We start from the raw sequence: 26,955 nt of genomic DNA, 5'->3' as shown, positions 1-26,955 counted from the left end.
GAAGGTCCTGTGATGACATCGCTGTCATGTGATCAGCACAGGTCCTTCATCCAAGGTGCTGTGCTCCTTGTGATCCTTGTATGGGATGAAGAATGTATGTAGCAGAGTTGTGTGTGTGTGTGTGTGTGACGTGCATGTAGCAGAGCTGTGTGGCGCATTGCGCCACCAGAAACGCTGGTATTATTTCCTAATAGTTACTAGTTAGACTACTCTAAAAGCTGCTTCACACTGGCGAGGGTGATATCAGGCCATGATTCACTCGAGAGCTCTACACCTACAGATTATAGCACATTGGAGGATCACTTTGTGTCTCTAGATCTGCCCTTCTCCTTATCTGCTTGAGTAAAAGATTCTCACAGTAATAATGACTGATGCAAGCCCTTGAGGTTGGGAGTCTCATTTGAAATCCTTCCTATTTCAGGGACTTTGAGATCCTTCATTGGCCTCAGAACCCAAGAACACTAGATAATTAAGGGTTATCTTTTGCTCCATGACTCAAGTTCACTTTTCTCTCAGAGAAAGCTTATGACAGACAATGTGATTGCAGTAGCTTTTATCAACAGGCAGGGAGGTACCAGATCCGCAGCCTTGATGACTATCAGATAATGAGTTTAGCAGAGGAACATTCTGTTTCCTTCTCAACTGTTTATGTGAAGGGCAGGGACAATGTGCAGGTGAACTACCATCAGACAGGGGAAATTGGGGGTTAAACCAGGAGATCTTCAATCAGATTTGTCATCTTTGGGGCAGGCCAGTGTTGGATCTCTTTGCCACAAGGAATAACAAGAAATGTCAGTTTCTTTTCTTTGTCCTCGGGGTCATCCCACAGGGGTGGATGCCCTGTATCTTCTTTGATGGAGAGATCTAGGTTATGCTTTCTCTTCTTTGTCTTCTTTCCAGAGTAATTCAGAAGATAAGGGAGGCGAATATTTGTGCAATTCTAATAGCCCCTTTTTGGCCACGCAGGGTGTGGGTCTCTTGGCTACGGAGGATCTGTCTAATGGTTCCGTGGATATTACCAGAAAGGAAAGATCAATTTCAGGGCTTTCTATATCACCGGGATGTGAAGCCTCTTCATCTGATGATGTGGAATTTGAAAGGCAGATTTTAAAGAAAAGTCTTTCAGAGGGGGTTGTTTCTACCTTGCTAGCTAGTAGAAAGAATGTAACCTCAAATATTTACCTTGAAGTGTAGAAAGCCATATTTCGGTTTTGTGTAACTCCGGTTGATGTTTCATTAAGGCCCATTATTCCAGATATTTTGGACGTCTTGCAAAAGGGCTTCAATAAGAGTCTTCAGCCTAGCACTCTTAAGGTTCAGGTCTTGGCTCTGAGTGCTTTATAGTACTCTCTAGACTGTGTGAGCATCCTTGGATCAAAAGGTTCCTTAGAACAGCAAGCAGCATAGATCCAAGCACTGACCGCCATGCTCATTGCTTAACGGGCAGAGGATCTGCTCATGTCAAAGGACCCATAGAAGGCTGTTTCCCCAGTGGTACATTTTGGTCTCACCTGCGCTACTTTACATGGGAGCATTGAGGTGTGATGACCAGAGTGCGGTGTTAAGTGTTCATTTGAGGTAAGGGATTTGTGTAGTGTGACACCGTTGATTTAAAGGTTATTTAGGGACACATTCACAGTAATTCCTGTTGGGGTAGTTTATCTGTTGGTTCTTCTGTGTTTTTGTTCTGGCTTCGGAAAAACAGCTTGCGTGAATAGCCTTATTGGCTATAATGAGTCTGCATGCTTTCCATAAAATACATGGATGGAATAAACACCCGAGAAGCATGCTGTTCTTAATACAATTTTTGCATCTTGCTCAAACTGCACTACAGGATGACGGGTGTATGAAATGCGCTCCTTAATGTTTTCCAGGGGGCTTGAGTTTCCCTAAGGGCTTATTGACACGGACAGTTTTCATATCCATGCACATGGGCTGCTCACTGGCCCATTCGTTAGTGGGGCTATACAGGCATGCATTTATTTTTTTTAACACTGACTATAGAAAAAAACTTGCAGCATGACCTATTCTGACTCAACTTCTCAGATGACAGTCAATGGATATGCAAAAAAAAAAAATGGAGCGAACACAGAGGAGGTCCATGATGGAGTCTCTTTAAGACCGCATGCACACAGGCAGGTCAGATTCCGCACGTACCTGATTTCTCTCTTCTTTGTACTGCGGATGGTCCGCGCGGCTCACCAACAGACATGCGCAGTACAAATTTTTTTTTTTTCAAGTCCTGCTTTTCCTACGTTATCGCTAGGTGCAATGTCCATTGCGGAAGGGCTTCAAATCGGATGGCTTCCATTGATTTCAGTGGAAGCCGTCCGCGCGGAATCCATGCAAAAATGGAGCATTCTGCAATTCTTCTTTCGCGAGCAGAAACGGCAATTGGTTTCCGCTTGTGTGCAAAAGAATCACTTTGCCACAGCATGCTATGGGCGGTATTTGCTGCAGAATCCACAGGCGGACGCCCACTCCGGATTCCGCAATGCAAATCTGCCTGTTGCATGCACCCTAAAGCGGAAGTAGGAGAGGATTTTCTAGTGGGTCAGCTGCTTAAAACTGTATGTTAGGATTTCTCTGTAGCGGAAATCTTCAATTCCCGCAATAAGTAGACCGCATGGTTTTGGTTGTAGTACTTTCTGCCCTTTTATGCTTTTTTGGTCTGTTTTCCTCACTTGTTACTCATTACACCATGCAAAATCGCCATGCATATATATGGTGGGAAATGACTACATATATTCAGCAGATATAGCCAAGTGTATATCATGCACTTTGGTTTTGGAAATGTATCTTTTAACAGAGTGAGATCATTTGTCATCTTCGTCAGGAATGAACAGTAAGAATGGTGCTCGTCCCTCCGTCCTCTGTAGATACCGGATGGCTATTGGAATTGATGCCCCTTTCTGTGGCAGGTATACATTTGACACCAAATGATTTATGTCCACCAAGGTGCAGAAGATATTTGTGCCAAGAGCCGTAAGCACTGAAGATGATATTCCGCCTGCAGGGTTGACAAGCAATCCTATATCCTACCTAGGACACAAGGATACACTTAGACTTTTTGTCTCCTATGAAATTGATTGGAGGCCGGCATTACTTTCACAATGTCTCTTAAACGGATTTGTTTGTAGTGTACATCGATTGGAGCGGACATGAATCTAGCGGTTAGGACTTCGAGTCTAGCATAGGATACTACTGCCATTGCAGGGATGCATCGTCTCAGTTGTCACTGTCCCTTGTATCACATTCCTTGCGGCAGAAGACAGCAGATGGGTTCTATACTTTGTAGCCATCGCATCGCTTACATTTGTGTCGGAGTTTACTACGGAGCACTCAGCTTGTAGAGAAGAGTAGTCTGCAGCTGCCAAACAGGACATTAAGTAAATAGGTGCGGCTCAAACAAAGCAAAGCCGGAATGATAAATGATCTAAGTGGCTGTAATGTGAAATCTGTGAATGTAGAACAATGATTCATGCAGTCCTCAATACAGAATGCCACAGGCTGTTTAACGGGGTTGGCCAAGATTTTAGGACATTCACCTAGAAGCAGGCAATGATGCAAAGAAAGAAAAAAAAAGAAAATCTCTTTGGCCGTGCTCACACAGCTGGATTTTGATTACGGAATACGCGATTGCTGTCTACTAGAGATAAGCGAGCCTACTCGGTTACGCCCCTTTTTCACCCGAGTACCACGATTTTCGAGTACTTCCGTACTCAGGCGAAAAGATTCGCGGGGCGCCGTGGGTGAGTGGGGGGTTGCAGCGGGGAGTGGGGGGGGGAGAGGGGGAGAGAGAGGCCTCCCCCCGGCGCCCCCCGAATCTTTTCACCCGAGTACTGAAGTACTCGAAAATCGCGGTGCTCGATCGAGTAATTACTCGAAACGAGTACGTTCGCTCATCTCTACTGTCTGCGTGGAAGACGGACATGCATTTTCTTTTTTTTTTTTTTTTTTGTTCACACTTGCGGATACGAATTGCATATACCGCGAGCGGAAGAATGACAGCAGGTCTTCTGCTGCAGATATCGGCATGCGGAATCCGAGCCGTTCGTGTGAACCCAGCCTTTAAATACATTTTTATTTTTAATCACTGCATTGAAAGAGCCCTAACACTTTTCTTTTCTTGTCAATGGAGCTGTGTAAGGTTTTTTTTATTTTTTGCAGCATACGTTGTGCTTTTTAATCGTACCATTTGTTGATCGATGCAACATTTTGATCACCTTCTATCCCGTTTTCTGTAACGGCGAGATACGCAAGATTAGCTATTATTGCCATGCTTTTTGTATTTTCTGTTCTGATGGTGTGCACTGTGCGGGTGATTTAAAGGTTATTTACAGACATGTACAGTAATTGTAATTTACTACGGCATCATTCACACTTGTTGGGACAGATTATCAGACCGCGATAGGGAACAAGATTGTTGGTTTATGTGTGGTTTTGTTCTTATTCTGGAAAAAAGACAAGTGAATTTCAAGGGGTTGTGTCATCGACCAAGCTGATGGTCTTGTTCCCGGCACCCCAGCAGATCGCTGATGTTAGCGGTGGAAGCCATGGGCAGCCAGGGAAATGTAGTGTTATGTGAAGGCTCTTCAGTTGGACGGCCATCCTGTAATACAAGAATGGCTTAAAGTCTAACTGAATGGCAGGCGCTTTACAGAGCAGCGCTTCATTTTGGCTCATCGAGGTCAGTTCTGAGTAAGAGACCCCCTTGTATGATATTCATATGCCCCAATGGGTGTTCTTGGCACAGACCCTTTTTATGACAGCTCTGTTAGATTGCTGGGTGTGCTGCCTTTTCAGCGCTGCGCTGAATGCTGTACAACGCTCCCATTTATTTCAATGGGGCTGTTCACACAAGCGTCAAAACGCTGCTTTTTGACAGCAATATATGTTCTATTTTTGGCTGTTTTCAGCCCTGCGTCGCCCATTGAAATGAATGGGAAGTTGTTTCAGCGATGCTGAAAACGTGGCACAACTTGGTACCACGTTTTTGACAGCACTAAAGGCAAGCGCTGGCTACACTACCTAAAAATAAATTCAATACTCATCTAGCTGGCGCTGTCCCGGTCCCTTCCACTGCTTTCCGGAGCTCCTGGCACTTGTCATCGCCATCAGAGCATCTTTTGCTAGTGACAGGATTTGAAGACCCCACATCCAGCAAGAGATTGCTCCGATAGGCTGATCCAGCGCTTGAGGAACCAATCGGAGTCAGTGTTCGATGAACCAATCACTGCCATTCAATGAATGGTTGTGATTGGCTGAGCCCATGGGCTCAGCTAATCAGAGCAATCTCCTACTGGTGGTGGGGTCTTTAAACCCTGTCATTAGCAAAAGATGCTCTGTCGGCGATGACAAGTGCCTGGAAATCTGCCCGGAGCTCCGGAGAGCAGCAATTGTGGATGGGCTGCACTTTAGATGGCCTCCATTGACTTCAATGGAGGTCGTCTACGTGGAGTTTGCAACAAAATAGTGCATGCTACAATTTTTCCTTCGCTCGTGTAATACGCAGTTCGTTCCTGTGAGTGTGAAGGAAAAAGCGATGTTTTTTTTTCCCATACCTTTCAATGAATGCCATTTTTCTGTGTATCCCACAATTCAGATCCACTCATGTGAGACCGGTCTTAGGTTGGTGGCACATCACCATATTTCGGCCATGTTTTTGCATCCTTAATACGAAGGTATGGCCTGCCTTGACCGCTTGCCTTCTGACCTGAACTCAGAGCATCACCGCAATCTATGATGCTAGAACTTCGGGTCAGGAGACCAGCGGTCTGGCTGGGACTCGCAGCTGTATCATGCATGAAAAAAAAAAAAACGCGGTTGAAATATAGTGGTGTGTAATCGCCCTTCGCCTACTTTAACGTGAGCACACTGTGGTCAGTCTTTTGCATTAGTATTTGTAATTCAAAACCGTAAGTAGATCCAAAACATGGAAGAGATGCAAAACTTTTTCTATGCAGGTTCCACTTTCAATTTTGGCTCACAACTAATAATGTAAAATCCTGACCAAGTGTGAAAGTGAGATTTCTCTGTTAAGTCCCATTCATTGCAGCTGCCATAAAGCGCACTCGCCTTTCGGCACAGTCTACCGTATATAAACGGTACAAGAAGGGGGCGTGACCTGGCCATGGCGGAGTGAGCACGCTTTTAAGTGAGCTCCCGAACCTGGAGTGCCTTTAGCCCGCCACACAAGGCCACTTTCAGCCAAAAAGCCCAACATGGGCAGCAACAAGAAGAGCCGCACGCAGCGGCGCTCGGGAGCCCGATCGGGAGCTCCTAACAGCCGGGGGATCGATAGTTTCCTCCTCGGTGGGCAGCGGCTGCGTCCCGGCCGAGGAGAGGAGAAAGATGGCGCCGGCAGCAGGCAGAGGAAGCCAATAGACACCCCCGCGGCAGAGCAGAGGGAGATAGAGCGCAGCTCCCCGAAGCAACTCACCGCTGCTGGACCGGAGGACACCAGGGAGCCCCCCCCCCCCCCCCAAATGCACTGCAGCCCCGTTCTGCCGGTAAGGAGGAGAAAGATGGCGCCGGCAGCGAGCAGGAGCCGATGAGACCGGCAGAAGGTAGAGAGGAGCGAGCCACAGCGCACAGCCCCCCCCAACCGCTCACCCTCGGAGCTGCAGGAGACGGTGAGGAGCTGGTTGTTCCCTCCTGCAGCAGGCAGCGCTCTGACAGTAGCAGCGGTGAAGAGGGGTCCCCGCTGAAAACCAGCACGGAGCAACGGGCTGTAGCTCAGAGCCCCCCTCACCCCTCAGCCGCTGCACCCATGGAAGACACTGGGGGCAGTGGGGAGGGCAGCCAGCAAGCAGACATCACTGCAGGTGCCTCAGGCACATCTGCAGTTAACGCAGCCACACCAAAGGGTCTGGCAGAGGGTGCCCAGGCGCCCCCCAGGCAGGGGAACCCAGATGAGCATATGGGGGCTTATGAGGGAACCCCCCCACTGTCACCCTATAGAGGGGTCCACCTTGGCCATAGAGCATCGCCCCTCCAGCTCTGGCCTGAAGCGCAGGCAGCATCCAGCCCAAAAGGGCTGACACCCCCAGCGCCCCATATCTCACAAGGCGCACTCGAGGATACCCCAGCAGCTCTCACGCAGGCAGCCCGGCCAAACCGGGGGCAAGTCTTAACTTCTCTAGAAGCAGCTCCAGGCACCCCAAATCAACCGTGGGGGAGGCAGCCCCCACGCGGAGCCACCTCCCATACCGCAGCCGCTAAGCCAGGTGATCAGGGACCAGCGCCACGGCAAAGAGAGACACAGCCACCAAACAGAACAGCAGACTCTCTCCCCCCAACATCCCAGTATGAGGGTCAAAATCGCACAATGTCGGAGTTCCAAGAGCTGCGGGCGCAGCTGCAATCTATGCCTACCAGGGAGGATATGGAGGCATACATCTCACGCCTGGAATCTGCCTATAGGACCGAAATCTGCTCCGTCCGCCAGGATGTTCACCTCCTTGGGGAAAGGACCGTGGCGACTGAGGGTGCTGTCTCGTCCCTCGCTGATAAAGTCGACCGCCATGAAACCGCCCTAGTCACGGTGTCCCGCCAGTTACAGTACCTAATAGACTCCATTGACGACGTGGAAAATAGGGGGCGCAGGAATAATGTCCGCATCAGAGGTCTGACTGAGGATATCGAACCCTCCCAGCTAGAAGAAACCGTGCGACATATCTTCAACGAACTGCAGGGGGCCGCGCCAGATGCTCCCTTGGAACTTGATAGATGCCATAGGGCCCTTGGCCCTCGATCCAGAGACCCTGAGCGCCCACGCGATGTTATCTGCAGGGTCCATCGGTTCAAGCTGAAAGAAGCCATCATGAGGGGAGCCCGAGAATTGCGAGCAGTACAATACAAAGGATCTCAGCTGCAGATCTTACCCGACCTTTCCAGACTCACCCTGGCCAAGAGGAGGGCGCTTCGCCCGTTGCTAGAGGAGCTCCGCCGACGGAACATGGCCTACAGTTGGGGATTCCCTTTTCGCCTACAGGTTCGCCACGGGGGGTTCCTGAGGGAGCTGCGACATCCGGGTGAGGCTTCAGACTTTTGTGACGCGCTGGGCATACCTGTGGTCGGCATCACTGACTGGCCCACCTTGCCTATCCTGCCCATCAACGACCCCCCCCAGCTGCCACGCAGAGGGATCAGAAGAAGACGTCGCCGCCGGGAGGCCAGAGGTGCTGCAAGGACCCCACCAGACTCTCCGCGTGACTGACCGGTCCAGGTTTGAGGAACTCTGCTGCTTTATTCCTCTTTAATGCTTGTTATGTTGCCAGTATTGATATTACGTATACCATATTTATTGATGGGCTTTTTTTGGTTTTGGTTGTTTTTTGGCTGATTGCATAAAGTAACTGCTGTTGATATGTGGCGGGCTGGGGGGTGCAATCCGGGAGGAGACACTCCGCCGTCGGAAAGCGCGTCCCAGACCGGGGGGGCCCGGGCCTGGCTTTTTGGTCATCCCACGGGCAGTTTTTGTGGTTAATTAACTACCCCCACCACTTCTTTGGGGCGCAGGCGTCCCCCTCACACTTTGGGGGGGGGGGCGGGTGCGCCCAGGATAGGTGGCGACTCTGGCCTCTTGTGGCTAACCTTCGCTACCTGAGTGTTGGATACATTTAAGCAACTGTTTGTTGATTGCATTAATTGTTGTGTATTCCTGTTAGTGGTCGTTTTTTCTCTGTCCCTTTTTTTTTTTCTCCTTTTTCTTTCCCTTTTTTTTCTTCTTCTATTTCCCCCCCCCCCTTTTTTTTTTTTTTTTTTTTTTTTCTCTTCTTCCTTTCTCTCCTCTTCCCTTTTTATTGCTCTTCCTTTGTTTTGTGTGCTCCGCCCCCCCTTCCCCTTTTTTTTTTTTTTTTCTCTTCTCTCTCTTCTTCTTTCTTTCTCTCTTTCCTCTTTTTTCTTTCCTCTTTTTCCAGTTAGTCTCTTCCCTTCACCTAGACTCCCATCTTCCCCTCCCCTCAAGGTTCCTAGGGTATCCGCTGTGCTGCGTCGCCCCCATCCATCATGTCTAAAGTAACTTTTTGTTCTCTTAATGTGCGGGGTCTTAATGTGGCGCAAAAGAGGAGCCAGGTGCTATATCAAATGCACAAATTGAAATCTCACGTCCTATTTCTCCAGGAGACACACTTCCGGGCAGGACACGTCCCGGCCATGAGAGATAGGCATTATGCGGCATGGTTCCACAGCACAAATCCGACAACTAAATCAAAGGGGGTGTCGATCGCCATACACAAAATGGTACCCCACGAGTTTCTGGACTCGGTGACGGACCCAGAGGGGCGCTACGTTTTTATAAAGGTCAGAATGTGGGGTAAACTCTTCACCCTAGCGGCGTGGTACCTCCCTAATCAGAGTCCTGCGCAGATGGGTGGCACCTTACTGGGCAGGTTGGCGGATTTTGCGGAGGGAGTGGTAGTGATAGGGGGCGACTTCAATTTCCCCTTAGACCCCGAAAAGGATAGCACCTCAGGTCGGGCGGCAGTCTCGGCCACACAGCTTCGCAGGTTCCATAAAGCTCTAAGGCAGTTACAATTGGTAGATGTCTGGAGTGACCCATCCAGCAGACCGGGACTACTCTTACTTCTCCCCTGCGCACCGCACACATAGCCGCATTGACTTGATCCTTACTAGCCACCACGCCTTAATGTGGAGCCCGGTTGCCTCCATTGGATCGGCAATATGGTCAGATCATGCTCCGGTTCTCCTCACAGTATCCGTCCGAGGGGCTCTGGAGAGGCAGGGGTCTTGGAAACTGAGCGACAACCTTCTGAAGGACGTTGTGTGCTGTGCCGAGTTGCGCAGCACCATTGACAATTTCCTCAATGACCACTCTGGGGACCCCACACCTAAACCAGTCCAGTGGGAGGCCCTAAAGTGTGTCTTGAGGGGGGTCCTCATTAAACATGGAGCACGCCTCAAGCGAGAAAAGGCTGCCAAGGTTGTCTCTCTGTTAGCCAAGATCGAGTCCCTGGAGACGCTATTTCGCCGTTCAAACGCTGCAGCCACCCAAAACGAGCTGTTGAATACCAGAGAAGAACTGAGACACATCCTCGACCAGAAATACTTGCGTTACCGCGATAGTTTGAAGCGGTATTCATATGAACATGCCAACAAATGTGGACGCTCCCTGGCACGCTATCTCCGCAGTAGGGCAAACATCACGTACGTTCCCCATATACTGGACAGTGCAGGCCACAAGAGACATGACCCGAAAGGTATCGCTGAAGCATTCCGCGATTACTATCACGGGCTCTATAATATAAGAGGCCACTTGGCTGACATGGCTCACAATGCCCGGGAAAACAAGATCGACGAATATACTGCGGAGACGGCCCTCCCAAGCATAATAGGAGAGGACAGAGAAACCCTGGAGATGGATTTCACTGCGGAAGAGGTTAGTGAAGCGATTAAGGCTTCGCCGTCGGGAAAGGCCCCTGGTCCGGACGGGTTTACTTCCGTTTTCTTCAAGCAGTTCCGGGAAATTCTGACACCCATTCTGAGAGACACGTTCAACCAAATCTCACCATTGACCCCATTCCCCTCTCAGGCACTCATGGCCCACATTACGGTGCTCCCCAAGCCGGGCAAGGATCCGGGGCTATGCCCCAGCTATCGCCCTATCTCGCTCATCAACCTAGATATCAAGTTGTTCTCCAAAATTCTAGCAAATAGGCTAACCCCCATCTTGCCAGCCCACATACACAACGACCAAGTGGGTTTTATAAAAGGACGAGAAGCTAGAGACAATACCAACAAGACTCTCTTGTTGATTAGTCAGGCTAAGCAATTGTCGCAGCCATTTTGTCTCCTCTCAGTGGACGCAGAGAAGGCCTTTGATCGGGTTAGCTGGGACTTTCTGCGTTCCTCCCTGACGAGGTTGGGTTTGGGGCCTAAGTTCCTGAACTGGGTCTTCGCACTGTATGGGAACCCATCGGCGAGGATCCGCGTGAACGGCTTACTGTCCGACCCAGTACCTATTAGGAACGGGACAAGACAGGGATGCCCACTGTCCCCTCTTCTCTACGCCATTGTCATGGAGCATTTGGCTGTGGCACTGCGAGACAATCCCAACGTACGTGGCTTGCAGATTGGGGCACAGACCTGCAAGGCGGCCCTATATGCAGATGATCTTTTATTATTTGTCTCCCAGCCGCGGATTTCGTTCCCAGCGATTCTTCAGGAGTTTTCTAAATTTGGGCGTTTAAGCAATTTTAAAGTAAACCTTCACAAGTCCGAAGCTATGAATATATCCCTCCCGGCGGCGGAGGTGGCCCATCTAGCAGATCAATTTCAATTCAAATGGCAGGCAACCTCCATCAAATACCTAGGGGCACATATTGCAGCGGACATCTCTTCCTTATACCATCTGAATTATGTTCCCCTACTTGAGAAAGTGACTCGTGAACTGGATGGGTACGCCGCCAAACAATTGAGCTGGTTTGGACGAGTAAACGTCTTAAAAATGGATGTGACCCCCAAGTTTCTATACCTTTTCCAGACATTGCCAATTAAACTCCCTATGCAGTTTTTTAAACTGGTCCAGCGGGCGTTCCGTAGATTCGTGTGGGGAGGCCGGAATAACCGCATCAGCTACCGGATCATGTCCCGTACAAAGTCGAGGGGAGGGGTGGGTTTGCCCGACCTCAAAATCTACTATTCAGCCGCGATCCTCACAAGGCTTTTGGACTGGCACCATCATGCCGGCTCGAAACAGTGGGTGGACCTAGAAAAGGCGTTGGTGTGGCCGCAAATACACATACTACCGTGGATCTCCTTGGGGGATAGGCCCGAGGCTCTTCCCCATACACCCCTGACCATAAACTGCCTCGACGTGTGGGATAGGCTGACGGCTAGAGGTGACGTTGCAATCCGCAGGGGGGCACTGACCCCCATATTCCACAACCCCGCATTCCCACCGGGACAGGAGAAGCAGAGCTTCCTTGGCTGGAGAGAGGAGGAGGACACAAGGTGCTGTCAGATAACGGGTCCAGCGGGCCTCCCATCATTCAACGACTTACAGGCGTCCCGACCAGATCTGAAACTACAGTGGTTGGAGTACCTCCAATTGTCCTCCTTCTGGAGGGCCCGGATGGGGTCAAATCGCTTCGGGGATCCCGCCGAACCGATTGAAAAACTATTCTTACAAACCAGCCCCCCCACTCGAGTCCTCTCAAAGATATACAACATTATATTAGGGAGGCTCACACAGGGTCTTCCTCATTACACCAAGGGGTGGGAGAGAGACTTGTCTTCGGAGGTGCGGGACTCTGATTGGGAGAGAGCATTCACGTTCGCACACAGACTACCCCTGGCCTGCGTGGCGCAGGAGAAAAACTTTAAGCTCCTCTCTAGGTGGTACAGATGCCCAGATCTGATCCACCGCATATTTCCATCGGTGCCTGATGATTGTTGGAGATGTGGGGTTGGGCGTGGAACCATGCTGCACATCTGGTGGGAGTGTCCGCTTATACAGCCATTTTGGAAGTTGGTCTTCGAATTATTCAAGGGGGTGTCACGCAGCACAGTGGATGCTACGCCACAACTGGCGCTGCTTTCAATCATCCCTGGTCCCTTTGCTGCGATTAAGAAGGGTCTTCTGCGACATTTCCTCACTGCAGCCAGGGCCGTTATTCCACGCCACTGGCGAAGCGGCGTCACCCCCTCGACTATAGAATTCATTCAAGAGCTAAATCACCTGATGTACATGGAGGAGCTGGGGGATGAGGGCTCTGGAGCCGAGAGCTCGGGCAGGCGCGCATGGGCAGTATGGAATGAATTCCGTGACTCAGTTGAGTTTCAGAATATTACGGGGTGGTGAGGCGACAAGTTGCCCCAGGGTTGCGGGAAGTTATGACGCAGATCTGAGCCCTGGATTGTTAACCTACAAGGACTGGGTGCCCTTGCACCCTCTCCATTCCAGTCTTTTTGTTTCCGGTACCTCCCCCTTCCTCCTCCTTTTTCCCCTCTCCCTCCTCTTTCTCTACCCCTCCCCCATTATCTGCGTGTACTCTAGGTTTTCCTGTGTCCTTCTTTTCTATGTGTTTTTTCCTTTTTTTTGTTTTTATTGGTTGCCGTAGCTATTTAAAAACTGGATGTTGTTTTCCATTCTATTATTTTCCGGTTCGCCTGGATTACATGTAACCATGGGTTCAGTAACCGAAGGACTCGCTGCCAAAGTACGAATACCAAAGGGGTGTCAGTTGAGCACCGAGCAACTACGAGTCCGGTCACATTTTGGTGTGACTTATCATTGTTATAGCCTGTATATTAATGCAGCAGTCCTGCGAGACTAGCTACCTGTTATATTTGTTTTGTTATTGTAAAAAATTGATAAAAGCTTTAATAAAAACATATTAAACATAAACGGTACAAGAAGGAGCCTGAGGACAATGCCTGAGGTAATCGCGGTCGTAGTACGAAGTACAGTAAATACAGTAGTTGCATGTGTTAAAAAAATCACCTGTGCCATAAGCTGATTATTTTAGACTTTTAAGCAAAAGTGCCTGCGTCTTTGTCATAATCAGCTCTTTGCAAAATATTAATTATAGAGTAAAACGGCCGGCTCATCGTTTTTATAGTATGCCCCTTTTATTTTAGATGCTCACGGGAATCTAAGCCAAGAAAATGGCAGCGACTTCAAAAACTTGCAGTGTATATATATTTCTGCGGTTCATACCCAGACAAGATCTTCTCTAGGGCATAGGAAACAGATGCAAATATTGAAATTAGAAGCTTTAGGTTTAATTAGCTAAATATAAAGGTTGAAAATGCTAAAAAGTGGTTAAACAGTCATTTGTTTAAAGAGGTTCTGTATTTTTAATTTATTTATATTTTAAAAATAAATAAATACGGTAAAATAATGGTAAGTCTCTTCCCTTTGTCAGGGCGGCTTCACACGAGCATGATCCGCTGCATGTCGCTCGCTTGAGACAGTGCGTACTTGCTGAGCGCCGCCAATCGCCATACACCAATCTTGGCGTGTATGTGTGTGTAATATGTGCCAAGATAGAACATGCTGCGATGCTTATTGCGTCCGTATTTCGCACAGTAGGAGTGAGCGGCAACATGGGATCCTATGACAGATAGGTACAGCGTATTACGCATGTAAAACCCATGCGCGTAATGCCCTGTCACCAAACGTTCATGTAGAGTAGCCTACAGTGGGATGTGAGGCTGAGGCCTTTGGTAGATTACCACAAAATAATTTTAAACACATGACACCATTTGAATTGTTAAAAAGGCCAGTGATTAGCCAACAAATGAGTCAATACTAGAGATGAGCGAACATGCTCGTTTAAGACAATTACTCGATCGGGCATCGCTTTTTTCGAGTAACTGCCTACTCGGGCGAAAAGCTTCGGGGGCGCCGGGGTGGAGTGGGGGGTAGCAGTGGGGAACAGGGGGGAGCTCGCTCTCCCCCCCCCCCCCCCCACTCCCCCGCGCAACCCCCCCCTTTTTCGCCCGAAAAAAGCGATGCTCGATCGAGTAATTGTCCTAAACGAGTCTGTTCGCTCATCTCTAGTCAACTCATTCTTTGACTGATCACCTTGTTTTATATGAGCATAAAAATGCTCACTGGTCCCCTGTACATCTTCCTATATAAACAGGGAGCTGTACAGCTGACCAATGATAGCTGTATAGAGACAAACAATTGGATTGGCAATCCTTCGCCCCCTGCCTGAGTAAATATTAATTAGAGCTGATGGATAATGTCGGTCAGCCCTCATTACCATGACTAGACGATCTGTTCGTGTAAAAGAGCCCTTATTTAACATAATGAAAGCTTACCTGAATGTTCAGCAAGCTTTCTAAAATATAATCGGTTCACCTTACTCGCTCTTTTTTGCTCCGGTTTTACCTTGTTTCATGTTTACAAGTTCTGATTTTCAGGTTGGTCTTCTCCATTTTTCTATTGCTCTACTATTTGGAATCCACTTAAAGGCAGTAGGCTTGTAGCAAGCCTTGCATTCTGCCAGTAGTTCACTGTTCTGTACTCCCTTTCCCTCACTTTCCATGATGCATTGCACTGTCTATGATCCAGTCAGCAGGTAGGCAATATCTGAATGCCCTCTGATATCCTAGGATGATTGTAAGAGTTGGGCATTCAGTTACATTCTTGTCAAATCATTGCGAAACCTAAAATAAAAAAATGGAATGTGCACATGTAGGCTGTAACAGCAGGAGTGGCAGAGATTGTGGAGATTGTTTAGGCTGTGTCTGCAGATTGCATGCTTATTCCCAGCCTGTCTTTTTTTTTTTTTTTTTGAGCCAAAGCCAGAAGTGGATTCAGAGGGAATGGGAAATATAAAGGAAGGGCTTCTTCTTAATGCTGGATACTCTTCTGGCAATGGTTCAAAACGCCAGTGTGCAGGAGCCCTAAGAGTAAATGGCAGTGTCAATGAGAATGCCGGCTATATAGATGGGTAGTTCCCCGATGCTAGATGCCACTTTCCCTAGTAAGGTTTATTACAAACTTTCCTACCTTCATGTTTACTACCGCTTTATGCTGTAATGATGTCAGCCCACATAATATTTGTATAACTTTTAAACTACTAGTAAACGTAACAATTCTGACTATATGCCTATGTTTTCAGTACATAGCAGCAATTAGATTTTTTTGTGTTATCGTTAACTGATGACAAGCAGATAATGCATGATGAGCAGCTGAAGCAAGAACTGTTAGAGAAGTACTTGCGTTTTCGTCATACAGTATCTAAGCGTTCTATACAGAAAACAAATGCCTTTTTTTATGAATATCTAAAAAAACACCTGTTTGTTTTTCATTTCAGGCGCTGTGGCATTAAAAAATCTGGAAATTAAAGAGAATGCACTGGTAAGAAATAATCTACGGGATTTTATACATTATACACTCGCTGTGGCACATAAGCATATTAAGGGGGGTTTCTTTGTTTTTTCTTTAAGGCCGGCTGCACACGGGCATATTTGTATTGCAGGATCCGGAGCGTGTGTCCACCTCCAGATTCGTAGCAAATAGCGCCCATAACATGCTATTGGGAAATGCTTACATGTGAGCAGAAATCAATTATGATTTTCTGTTCACGGAGGAAACATTGCAGCATGCTCTATTTTTGTGCGGATGGCTTCCATTGAAGTCAATGGAAGCTGTCCAACCCGCGGCCCTTCTGCAATTGACATTGCTGAAAGGTCTCGGATTCTGTGTCAACCATCTGCAGTACAGAAAAGAAGAAGAAAAGACTGTTGTGTGGATGCCAGCTGGGTACAGGGTTGGATTCCACTGCAGGCTCCCGCATGCAGAATCCGACCTAGTTGTGTGCAGCCGGCCTAAATTAGGATGCCCATCTTTATATAAAAAAACAAAGCCTACTTTTTTATGGCACAGGTTACTTCAGCTCCAGGGCCGCACATCATTTCACACCGCCAGGGCTGTTTATAGGATGAACAGGACGTTACAGGCTGCTGCAGTGCACTCACTCACAAACCTAAGTCGTTGACCGCTGAGCTCTGGGATTGGCTGCAGCAGCCTGTGACTTCCCGTCAGCATTGCATGGAGTCTGCTGATGGAAAGAACGGAGATGTGGTGCTGGACTTGTGCAGAACCAATGAAAATACTACATATTGCACGTTAAAACTCCAGTATGGAAAACTGGTAATTGGTTCCAAAGTCACCAAAATTTCAACCAAAATTAGTATTATAGCAATGAAGGTTTAAGAAAATTAAGCTGCTACCAAATATAGATAAAGCAAGTCCTTACTTATAACAGTCAGAAAGAGCTGCTGCTGGCTGTAAATCACTTTCTATGTTGAGGACAGGGTGCTGCAGAATATGTAGCACCACTTTGTACTGTGGAGTAGTGCTAGGCAGCCAACTGGCGCAGGAGCGCTACTAGGTATCAGTATTACAGGTGTTTTTCCAGTGAAATGCTGACATCATTCGCTTGTTCATACGAGAAATCAGCACGTTTATCCCCTTAGTGACAGCCCTATCGTAAAACTACGTCCTGCTGTTGCAGGACGTGTATGGAGGGAGGTAGCGGCGCTATCTCCCTCCATACAGCGCGGGCGTCAGCTGTTTATTACAGCTGACACCCGCGGGCAATAGCTGTGCTCAGCCGTTTGGCCGATCGCGGCTATTAACCCTTTAAATGCCGCTGTCAATTCTGACAGCGGCATTTAAATCCCCCGAACGCTGTTTAGGGGTCCTGCGGTGAGATCGGGGGAGCCGTGCAGGTGTCATGGCAGCCGGGGGCCTAATGAATGGCCCCAGGGCTGCCTTAGCAGACTGCCTATCAAGCTATCGACACAGGGTGGCTTGAAAGACTGCCTGTAAAAAAGCAGTATGACGTAATGCTATAGCATTACGTCATACTGCAGGAGTGATCAAAGCATCGCATGTTAAAGTCCCCCAGGGGGACTTCAAAGTAATGTAAAAAAAATAATCAATAAAGTTTTTTTAATTGTTAAAAAAAAAAAAGTTATAAAAGTTTAAATCACCCCCCTTTTGCCATATCCATTATTTAAAAATCAAAATCATAAAATAAAAATATGTATTTGATAGATCGGACTTTTACGGATGCGGCGATATCAAAGTAGTGCATTATTTTTCCTGCACGGTGAACGTCGTCTGAAAAAAAAAAAATAAAGAACTCCAGAAATACACTTTTTTAGTTACCCTGTCTCCCAGAAAAAACGCTATAAAAAGCGATCAAAAAGTCGTATGTATTCCAAATTGATACTATCGGAAACTTCAGGACATCCCGCAAAAAATGAGCCCTTGCTCAACTACGTCGACGGAAAAATAAAAAAGGTATTGTGCGCACAAAATGACCGCAAAAAAATTAAATATCTAGAAAAAAAATAAAAGTACTACAGCAAAAAAAATACTATGCAAGTTTGGTATCGTAGTAATCATACTGACCCATAGAATAAAAATATCAGGTCGTTTTTGTTGCAATTTGTGTGCTGTAAAAACAGGACGACCGAAAGATGGTGGAATGTCGTTTTTTTTCCATTTCTCTCCGCTAAGAATTTTTAAAAAGTTTTTCAGTAAATTATATGGTAAAATAAATAGTGCCATTGAAAAATACAACTCGTCCCGCAAAAAACGAGCCCTCATACAGCGACGTCGATGGATAAATAAAGGAGCTACGATTTTTTTAAAAGGGAGGAGGAAAAAACAAAAATGGAAAAAAGCAAAAAAGCTCCGTCACTAAGGGGTTAAACAGACAGAAATGAACTGCATCTTTGTGTAACATTTTTGTGTCTTAGAGTTTCTTGTAACCTTAGATCATTGTACCAAACCTTTTTTTTTTTTTTCTTAGAGTCAACTAGATGTGCCTTTTAAAGTTAAAGCCGGCCACATTGGTGAGTTACTCAGTCTCCTGTTTTGCTGGAGCACTGTTGTTTTATATACTGTAACCTACATATGCAGAAGAGCCTCCGACATCGGAGCGCTGCATGGTGTTAGAAACGTGTCAGACCTTCCCCAGACATCAGAGCTATGAAGGGAAATCTGAATGTCGGATGATGTCTGGCACTGGATTGGAAAGGGTTAATATGACTTGGGTGATGTGATTCCCTATGCACTTCTATTTGCGTTGAAACAATGCATTACTTGAATGGGGTCAGTGGGTTTGCCCTAAAGAAGCATTTTTAGTCATTGACCAGAAAAATGTAACTTCTGTGATGCTTCCAAAGTCTTCCATACTATATTACTCCACTATGTTAGATATGCCGCAGCCCTAACAATGACCGTTCGGTTCCACCTTTTACTGGGCAGGCATATATTGAAGTTGATTTATGGCCCGTTTATGTACTTACCTTTTTGAAACTAAGGTCAGTGGTTTGAAAAAAATCACTTGCAAGGATGTAATGGACCTTTCCACCATAATGCTCTCCGCAGCCCTCGGAGTAATGTAATTGTTGTCCAGCATGAGGCATGCTGTAGGCAGCGTTACTGTTGGAAATGGCTTTATTTTGCTATGATTGACAAACTCTATGCTTTTTTTTTTATGCATTTCCAATCAGCAATTACTGTTGTAGTCGTCCAGGAGTGTAGGGATCAAGTATCATCACCTCTGACCTTCAGGCCTATTGCCAAATGCATATGAGCACTACATGGCGAGCTCAGGGATCCCATAGTTTATAGTCTAAAGACATTTGTAAAAAATGAATTGTATCTGTGTCAGGTTTTCCATGCAGATCCTGTGTTTTTTTTGTTTTTTTTATGAAATAGCCAAATTTTGCCTTAAAAATGTCTAATAACCAATTATCTGTTTTGTACAGGCAAGCTTGATCTTAAGATTCCTTGGAAAAATCTATATACTCAGCCAGTGGAGGCCGTTTTGGATGGCGTGTACTTACTTATAGTGCCTATTGCTAGTAAGTTCTCGTTTCTCTGTCTACTCTACCTCTTGTTTTCTTTTGAGACTTCCAAACCTCAGAATCCGTGCTGAATCTTCTCTGAGAGATACACATCGAGAAGTGTATCCCCAGCCATCACTGAGGAAGAGGTTCACTAACCTCGAAACGTGTATACATGATGGTTTTTATCAATAAATAGAGAATTTTAGCAATATGCAATCTCATGTCATTATACTACAGTTGAAGGTCACGCCACACACCTAAAAAAAAACCATTTTTTCTTTTTCTTTCTTTTTTTTTATATAGTAAAAACATCCACCAAGCTGGGTGTCCCGTTATTTGGGGTGAGCTGCACCTTCTACATTTTAGAGACTCCTTCGCTGTGTCTCTGTTACCAATCTCTTATTTACCACCCTTCAAGAAAAGGACATAATTTCCAAATTTATATCTCCATTGGGGTTGCTCCACCATGCATTATTAATAGAGATGAGCAAGCGCGCTCGTTTAAGGCTGATGCTCGAGTGAGTATCGGTCAGAGACTGATTACTCGTCTCTCTCTCACAACCTCCCGCCCCCCCCCGCATGGTGCTCGGACGAGGAATCAGTTACTCGAAAAGAGCAATGCTCACTCGAACATCAGCCTTAAACAAGCGTGCTCGCTCACCTCTAATTATTAACCTATTTAGTTAAAATATATACTGCATACCTCTCTTAGAAAATGACAGTTCTACTTATTGACCTCTTGATAGATATAAATTGTTTCACCCTACTGCTTATTCCTCAAATTCCATTTGCATTTTGAAAAGTTAAAGGGTTCTTCTGGTGATTCGTAGCTAACGGGCTAGGGATGGCGGCGGAGGGGAGCGGGGTGGAGAGTGAGAGAGATCTCTCTCTCCCTTCCGATCCCCTCCGCAACCCCCCGAATCTTCAGGGATGAGCCAGCAGGTACACGAAAAAGGCGATGCTCTCTCGAGTAAATCGCCTTAACGAGTATGCTCGCTCATCCCTATTCACTACCTGTAGTCTCTACTCCCCCTTCCCACACTCACACACACACTTAGTTATGACATGTATGCTCCGCTGCTTTACTGGTCAGGCCTGTCCATTGTCTTCATGTTCTGTAACTGCAGTCTGCTGTCAGCTCAGTTCTGTACACTATGTCTTTGGTCTTGTCATTGTTTGCTAGGAGATGGGATTGGTTGCTACGGGCAACATAGATTTTATTTAATGTGTTAATGTGTCTTTTCATTCAAGTCTTAGGCCTCATGTCCACTTGAAAAATACAATCCGCGCAGAATCTGCCGCGGATTTCCGCGCTGATTTGCTTTAAAGGGTATTTTTTTTGCATGCAGATATCCGCACACATTGCTATCAATGTGATAGCAATGTTGCCAATCCGCGGCAGAATGGAGCATGCTGCGTTTTTTCTCCCGCGCGTGAAAAACGCAATTCTTTTAAGATGCCATCCGCGGGTGCAAAAATCAATTTAATGTACCGCGGATGGCCAATGATTCCCTATGAGCAAAATCCGTTGCGGATTCCGCAATTCCATTTAGCAAGTGGACATGAGGCCTTAATCTCGGGCAACACAGAGTATCCCTGCTAGCTTACTAATCGCATACGTGTAGCAACGACGTCTGCCCTCACGTGTCTGCCCCGTTTGTGTAGGCATATCTAATGATCTGCACCCCCTTTTCCTCCGCCTCACTGCACAACACGATGCCTGCGCATCACCAAATAAGTCTGTCTTGTCGCGCTCCCTAGAGTACTCTCTACGTTTTCGAGATAATAGGTAGCCGATGTCCTTCCTCAGGATGCAGCGATCTCCCGCCAAATGTCATCAACATCGCTTCAGCGGTTCAGCTGTGAAAAGCTGACAGACAGACAGTTACTTCCACATTTATGATATTAGTATGACTGTTTGTGTGTTATCAGGCAAAGATTTTTTTCGTACTCAGTCAGGATTCTTGTATTTTTCTGCTTTGTGGTCACTGTGAAGGGTTAATCCGATCTATGTTAATTTGACTAATATACAGTGTTGGTTTTTGACCTTGTCTAACATTTGGTATTTGGTGACCTCATCCAGTCTTCGATCTTACATTTCAGGTATAAAATATGATGCAGAGAAAGAGGGGAAACAATTCCTGGAGGCCAGACAGCGAGAACTGCTGCGCATCGAGGAGGCGAAACAGAAAGTGGCTGATCAGGGTAAGGGGGATATCGGCTTTGGTGGACTTGTAAAAAGAACCCGAAATCTAATCTAAAGTGCTTGCATCTTTTAAACCCAATGCTTTACCTACAGGTAGGAAGCTCTTATTGGGGTTGTGCACTTTGGGCAGCTTTTTCCTTATGTTTCCCCAACTCTTTGCTCAATAAATACAATTATTTTATTTACATTGTTTTAGAAAAGCCAAAAGAAGAAAAGCAGGATACCTTTGTAGAGAAGTTAGTAACTCAGGTTATCAAGAATCTTCAGGTGAAGATTTCCAATATTCATATCCGATATGAAGATGACGTAAGTAAAACAAAACATTGGGGCAAACTTATTAAGCCCATTTCAGGTTAAAAAAAAAAGTTAGTCGTGTGCCAAATTTATTATGCAGTTTAGATGCTTTGTGCAACTTCCTCAACTTTTTGCAGGTGCTTGTGACTAGATCTTAAAGGGAACCGGTCACCGCCGATGAGCACCATAAATAAAGTTTGTTTCTCATAGGTCAGGTCCCAAGGAGTTTGGGGAATGTTTTTTAATTATTATTTTTTGATATACTTATCCGGCTCTCTGTTCCCATGCTGTCACCCATGGAAGCCTGTCCGCAGACAGTACAGTGAACTAATTTCTGCAGGCTGTATACATGCGCTCTGATTGTTCTCTATGGGCGTGCACACACTTCCTGCTGACATGAGTCCGCTGCACTGCCCGCAGTTTGACTTCGGAGAACAAGAAGCCTAGTAAGTATAGAAAATCCATCCTAATTTTCTTTGGGACCTGCTCTATGAGAACCATAACTTAGTTTATGGTACTTATAGGTGGCGACCGTTTCCCTTTAAGCTCCCTTCAGCAGTCAAGCAGTTAGTTTCTGTGGAATGCACTCAGTATTTATCCAGCTCGCTCATGCCAGGTCTGTCTTACTGCTTGCCCAGTGTCTCTTCATATAAACAATGCTCCATACTCCCAAGCAGCTGCTCCAGCTTTTATGTGTCAGGCTTTAGCATTCAAGTATACAGAAGTGTTATGCAGAAGATTACTACTAGCCGCCTTCTCTATTCACCTAGATGACTGATTTTAATTCAAGGTAAACATTGTAGTCCCCCAATAATGGACACTAGTATGAACTTACCTGAACAGACCATTAGCCAAAGGAATCACCAGATATCTCTAAAGCAACACGGTAATATTTGCTTGCTTTGGGGCGTTGCTCAGGTCTTACAAGATCAGGGGCACAAGCCTTTAGGCATCTATTGCATGCATTCCTCCTCCCAAATAATGAATATTCATATACAGTTATTAGCCAGAAGCAAATATTCCTACTATTGATTATCTGTATACTATAACTGAATAAAATGCACTATACAAAGACCAGTGTTTTCAAGGCCCCAATAATACCGCCATACCATTACCACTACTAATCTATAATGACTAACCTTCACATACTGCCATACTGTTACTGAATAATAAGCACTATAGAAAGACTAATGATACCACTATACAGGGATTAAATGATACCGCCACACAATGACCACGACATAGTGACTGAATATTACTTCCATAGTGTTGTATAAAAACCACTGTACAATAACTAATATTACCTCCATAAAGTGACCATATAGTAGATACCAGTTCTGAACAGGTACTCTACAGACCGTATAAGTGATTACAGTACCATTATATCCAGTGATCTTGGATGACATCCATTCTGACTGGAGTCCTTCTCTTTTCCTGTATTTTCTATCCAGCCCAGGGCATCATGATAATATCTTCCAGCCATGGCTTGTTTTTGCAAGTTTGTAACACAAACATCCTTGATTCTTCATTTTCCAGTACCTAAAAAAAAGTCAACAATCTACACAAACTCTTCATCTTGCTGCCACCCACAAACCTGTGCTCGTTATTGCCCTATGTGTTCCCTAGACATTAATAAAGCTCCTGTGTGCATCTTCAAATGTAGTAATTCCCCCTTTTAGTGCCCCCTTATGGAGTAATAATTACGCCCTTAAAATTTCCTTATTTAATAATAATGCCCCCCTGTAGACCCTATTTATATAATAATAATGTCCTCCATATAGAATAATGCTCCTCGGGAGACCCCTTCCTCATACAGCAATGTCCTCTATATAGAATAATGCCCCCTTGGAGCCCCTCTTCCTTAAATAATACTGTTCTTCATGTAGAACAGTGCCCCTTGTAGAGCCCTCTTGCATATTAATACTCTTCTCCACATTGAACAATGCCCACCTGGAGTCTACCTCTCCCTAAAATACCCGTTAAATGACTCTGAGCGAAAAAAACCCAAACCATTTACTCACCTTACCCCTGATCAGTACAGCCTCTTCTTCCCTCCAGGCACTGTTGCCGACCTGTCACAAGTGGCACCGTGTAGTGACATCACGCCTACTGCCCCATGACAGTGCCTCGAGGAAAGAAGACACTAGCGATGCCTCTGAACGGAGCCTATAATGTGCAGTGTAAATGTAATACTGACTATAGGTAATTATTTTTTCCTTAATCTTTTAAAGATCACAAATCCGGAGTGCCCACTTTCCTTTGGCGTGTCGCTTCAGAACCTCAGTTTGCAGGTATTTATAATATACGCTAAAAATACGTTGTAAGAATTTCAGCCGGCTTTTATGTTTTGCAGTTGGCTTTGAAATGAATATTTTGCTGTTAATTATCTGATAATTGTCCATAAAGATGGCAAAAGGACATCAGCAAAACCCCACGTATGGTCTGCCACACCGTGTACTATACCTGATCCAAAATTCAAGATTTCAAAGCTTTCTGGAATTTATTAGAGCCACCTTAATTTCTGTACACTTTTTTTTATATATCATGGTATTCCTTGGTGACGGGCCAGACTGCGGAGGGGGCAGTGAAATGATAGTTGCCACGGTGGCATGGCTGCTTCTCTCCTATGAAAGTGAGGCGTTACACCAGTGGAAAAATAGGTGTTACGTTCTGGCAGTAATTTCTAAGGTGCTACTTGCAAAGTCAGGTAGGGTAAGATGTTGTTTTGTCATGACAACAGTTCGAACATAGGCCGAAAACTACTTCGGACAAAATTATAATAAAAAGGAAGAAATAAACAAAAATTGTCCTTGTTCTCCTGAAGTCTAGTGTGGTACCCTCAATGCAGATGTTGTAGGTGGTGGGATGGGACTCCAGGAGACTGGATTAGATGGTAAATCAATTGAACACTTTATTGGCAGGGAGAGAGGGAGTTCTTGATTTTTGCAGCAGTTACTTAGATGGAATTACGTTTACATGAGGCAGATGATGTCAATTACAATAAGAAATCACTTTTCCTAGACTTGAGAGTTTTGGGTTAGAATCCCCCTTTTTGTACTTTAGACTTTAGACTCCAGCTTTACTTTCTGGCTTTGTATATATCCATTAACTTTCCTCTTTCTTGCTGATTTGCTTTTTCTTCTTGCTGCTATTTCTTTTTACTAAATTTCCCTCTTTATACACCTCTCTCTCCCCTGTTGACTCTTTGTCCACTAAACACAAACTGGCTTTTGGTACTCACACTTTGCTTTTTCATCCTTCCCACCGCACTGGCTGTTCTTTGTTTCTTCTTCTCCTGCCTACTCAGATCTCTACTGGCTTAACTCCACCCACACTTCCTTTTATCTGCCTTCTTTCCCCCAACCCGTGCGGAGGGCTTATCCTCCAATCACAGGCTCCCTAGCAACTAGCTAGCTACTTTACCAGTCCCTAAGCTAGCTTAGGGTGACTGACAGATATGGTAGGTGGTTTGGGTGATCTATCAGTCATACGGGGATAGGTTGCAGCAGCACACGCATTTAACATATAACCAATTAAAGGCATATACATATTACTATAGGAAGTGGCCATAAAAGTGCTGTAGTACCCAAGTTTTGATTTATGTATAATATAAGCCACATTCCTATGTATTTTTAATTAAAGTACAAATTGACAGAGATTGCCTTATAATCCTTTATTTTCTAGTCTTTTTAGATTGTTAGTTTTCTCATAAGCATTGTTCAAATTTAGAATCTTTCTTCCTAATGAACTACATTATTGGGAAAATAATGTTTTTTTTTCTACAGACATCTGATAAAAATTGGAATCCATGTCTACATGATGAATCTTCTAAGCTGTTTTACAAGGTAATTTGATATCATATGCAGTATGAACATAATGGGGCACATTTATGACATTTTTGCACCAGCAAGCATTTGCATACAAATTTGGGAATTTGCACTGGCCCCATCCTGTTATTGAAAGGTGGGCGGAGTGTGTTGGCAGAGCGCATGGCCACCCCAGACATATACATACATACATACATACATACACATTAGATCACCTGTGCACCTCTACATGTATTCAGCGCACTGTGAGCCGGAGGAAACTCTACTACCCAGCGTCAGAAGTACTGGGCTTAGTAAATTTACTCCTATTGTTTCAAATGTTTCTTATGCCAACTGCCACATATCCATTGTGAGCTACAACATCTGGGTTTAGTATGCATACAACAAACTGTAGAGGTACTGAATATAACTTCTTTGCCAAAAGTTTTCTTAACCTTTTAATCATTAGATGAGAATTAGTTGCCATTTGTAAAGCAAAGTGCCGGCTTTTGTCGGTCAGTGATGTGCTGTAGCCAAGGCTTCAGTGTCCTAGCCATAAAATGTTTAGTCACAATCTTAGTCACAATCACTTGCAATACTTGAAGGAATGGGCTTAAGCCGGCCATATGCATGCAATGGCTATCAGCCTCATGCTCTATCATAAATGTGCTCACATCTGCCTATTGTGCTTGTTTATTTCAATAGGGAGAAGAAAATAAGCTTCTGCCAGACGCTTTTGGCAACAGCTAATCTCCCATAAGAGCAATGGATCAGCATGTTAAAATCCTCCCTAATCTTCAGACATTCACTGTCAGGGGACGGTGTACAAACCCTCATACTAATGTGTATAATCAGTGTTATGCTGGATTCCCACGGGACGCTTTCACCACGTAAATCCTGCGGTTTTGCCGCAGCGAAGAACCGCAAGATTTCTGCAGGATAAGCGCAGCTTCAAAACCAGCGGCACTTAGCCGCAGGTTTTGGAGCGGCTTCACTACATGCTTTTCTGTTGCGGCCGGCTCTCCCATAGAGAGGAGCGGGGCCGCAACGGGAAAAAAAAGAATGACATGCTGTCCGCCCCGTGTGGACGAGATTTTTGACAAATCTTGTCCACATGGCTGGCCAATGCCAGGATTAGCGGCCGCAGGCGGACCTGCTGCATCGAAATTCCGCAGGGAAATTCCGCGGCAAATCCGCCCTGTGTGAACTCAGCCTTAGGGTGTCTTTTCCCTTGTCGTTTCTGTCTATTTTGTATCTGTTCAGACCAATCTATATAGTCGTTTCTAATGGCCGGTT

General features: G+C 45.7%; 1 protein-coding gene across 1 annotated transcript in view; it reads left to right on the top strand.

Annotated features, from left to right (window-relative positions):
- The window catches only part of VPS13A (vacuolar protein sorting 13 homolog A), a 174,725-nt gene that overhangs the window by 18,974 nt on the left and 128,796 nt on the right, over positions 1–26,955 (top strand). The window contains exons 2-8 of the mRNA XM_066604146.1: positions 15,798–15,841; positions 18,309–18,351; positions 19,273–19,368; positions 21,457–21,558; positions 21,756–21,865; positions 24,085–24,144; positions 25,639–25,698. Coding sequence (XP_066460243.1) covers positions 15,798–15,841; positions 18,309–18,351; positions 19,273–19,368; positions 21,457–21,558; positions 21,756–21,865; positions 24,085–24,144; positions 25,639–25,698 — 515 coding nt within the window. The remainder of the gene's footprint in view (positions 1–15,797; positions 15,842–18,308; positions 18,352–19,272; positions 19,369–21,456; positions 21,559–21,755; positions 21,866–24,084; positions 24,145–25,638; positions 25,699–26,955) is intronic.

This window comes from Eleutherodactylus coqui, chromosome 5 (assembly GCF_035609145.1).
Source record: "Eleutherodactylus coqui strain aEleCoq1 chromosome 5, aEleCoq1.hap1, whole genome shotgun sequence".
Lineage (NCBI taxonomy): Eukaryota > Metazoa > Chordata > Amphibia > Anura > Eleutherodactylidae > Eleutherodactylus > Eleutherodactylus coqui.
The sequence above is the reverse complement of the archived record's forward strand: the minus strand, read 5'-3'. Positions and strand labels throughout refer to the sequence as shown.